Here is a 2028-nt window from a genome sequence, read left to right as displayed (position 1 = left end):
CCCCCCCCCCACCCTTTTCCTTTCCACAAACTCTTTGCCCCAGGGTGAACTGATGTCACACCGTATCTCCTATTGAGCAGGTTCATCCTAGAGGGACTGCAGTCCTCGGGGTGTGCCCGAAGCGGGGGGAGGCGAAGGTCAGGCTGGGTCCCGCTGTTGGCAGGAGATCACCTCCCTGATTCCCGTGTGCCTGCCTTGCACAAGAGCATTTCTGTAAACATCAGGGGAAACAGCCTTCGTGGTCTCTTTTGGACCCAGCCAAGCCAGGGGTGAGTGGGGTGAGGGAGCATCAGCCCCAGGTACCACGAGTCAGACCTGCCCTGCTCCAGCTGCCATCACAAGCCCTTTGGGCGAGCGGTGACCATGCCATGGTGGCACGTCCCTTTCTGCCTGCGTCCTGGCTGGTGCTGTCAGCGGTGGAGCAGAAGCTGATCCTGCGCGTGGGGACCGGCGTTATCACCGGAGGAGGAATGTGGCAGCTGCCTTATCACTTCCTCAGGGATGCGAGAGGCCATTCTGCTGACAGAGGCATTATTGTCCAGTGGCTGAGATGTTTGGGAGAAGCCACGGCTGGTTTTTCTTCTTGGCAGGGGAGGAAGGAAGCTGGGCAGGGCAGAGCAGGACACAGCCGCTGCCCTCCACTGCTGTTCCCTCTGCTCCTGATCAGGCAGGAGCAGCTCAAGTGCTTAAGGAAATTCACCCCCAGGGTGCAGATCCCATCCTCCCTGGGCCAAAGCTTGAGATGAGGGTGTGGGATTGCTTGCAGCACTGCAAGACCCTTTACAAACCCTTCCTGGGGTGCAAAGCTGCTTTACAGGGAATGGTACTTCCCAGTGGGCTTCCAGCCTGCAGGAAGGTGGCTGGTCTGGGAGGAAGGGGATACGCACATCTTCCTCAGGGTTGGGAAAGGTTTTCCTGCACCCCTTTCCCAGTCTCTGCATCCCACCTTGTCCTTGCACATCAGTCGGTCCCGCTGTGGAACTGTGCCGATGGAGGCAGGGATGCTGCTTCATGACTCCTGGTGGGAGCACTCCTCTGCAGGATCCCCCTGCTAGCTGGGGGGGGCCTAGGCACCTCGGGGGATTATTGCCAGGTTTCACAGGCACTGCCCGATGGCATTAAGGATGGGTTTTCCCTCTGGCTTCGCAGGCTGACAGCACAGTGGAGTGTGGAAGACGAAGAGGAGGCGGCGAGAGAGCGGCGGCGGCGGGAGCGGGAGAAGCAGCTGAGGTCCCAGGCAGAAGAGGGCTTGAACGGCACCGTCTCCTGCTCAGAGAGTGTGGGTCCAGCACAGGAAAACCAGTAAGAAATACCTGTGGATAAATCCTTCAGCAATCCCCTCTCTCCTTGCAGCAAAACCCTCCTGCATCCACAGAGTGGGTGTCTCTGTTGTTCAGGGTGGTTTGGGGAGATGGGGAAGTTCCCTAATAGGTTTGGTTTGGGGGATTTAGCCCAGACTAACAAATAGTGTGTTTCTAGTTTGGGCAGAAAAAGCCAGAATCCCTGCTTTGCTCTTTTCTCTTTTTTTGGCTGGAGGCTAGATGTTTTACTGCCCTGAGAGTTTAAACTAGGACAGCTTGGGTAAGGCTGAGCTCAGGCAAGGGGTTCCCATTGCCAGGGATTTCAGTGCCTGGTTAAATTTCAGCTTGTGAATCATCCTACAGCGAAACTAATGGAAGTTCCTGATACATGCAAACGACAGACACGTGCCTGAGGATGTGATGCACAACCCTGGGCACATCATGGTGCTGGCGACCCAGCAAGCGGTCACCTCTCCTGGCTGGGCTCCCTGCTCTTCCCTCGGAGGATGCTGTCCTGGCAGCAGGGAGCATGGAGCAGCTCCTGAGCTGGTGCAGTTCACAGCTCCAAGGGTTAAAGTTAACTTGATGCTTTAATGGGGCAGGTCCTAAATGGAAAATAGCTCAGGAGGCATTTATGGAGATGCTGAGCTATCTGCTGTTGGAGAGGAAAGCCCTGGAGAAGGGATAGGATGACCAGTCACATCTCCAGCATCCCACCGTGGCCTCC

General features: G+C 56.6%; 1 protein-coding gene across 1 annotated transcript in view; it reads left to right on the top strand.

Moving 5' to 3' along the window:
* Window positions 1–1149: 1149 nt before the first annotated feature.
* Window positions 1150–2028, top strand: part of LOC104163424 (lymphocyte-specific protein 1-like) — a gene marked incomplete at both ends in the record, with an annotated part of 8377 nt that continues 7498 nt past the window's right edge. The window contains one exon of the mRNA XM_009702429.1: window positions 1150–1302. Within this exon, the coding sequence (XP_009700731.1) occupies window positions 1150–1302 (153 nt within the window). The remainder of the gene's footprint in view (window positions 1303–2028) is intronic.

Source organism: Cariama cristata, unplaced genomic scaffold, assembly GCF_000690535.1.
Source record: "Cariama cristata isolate BGI_N322 unplaced genomic scaffold, ASM69053v1 scaffold11216, whole genome shotgun sequence".
In the NCBI taxonomy this organism is placed as follows: Eukaryota; Metazoa; Chordata; class Aves; order Cariamiformes; family Cariamidae; genus Cariama; species Cariama cristata.
The sequence above is the reverse complement of the archived record's forward strand: the minus strand, read 5'-3'. Positions and strand labels throughout refer to the sequence as shown.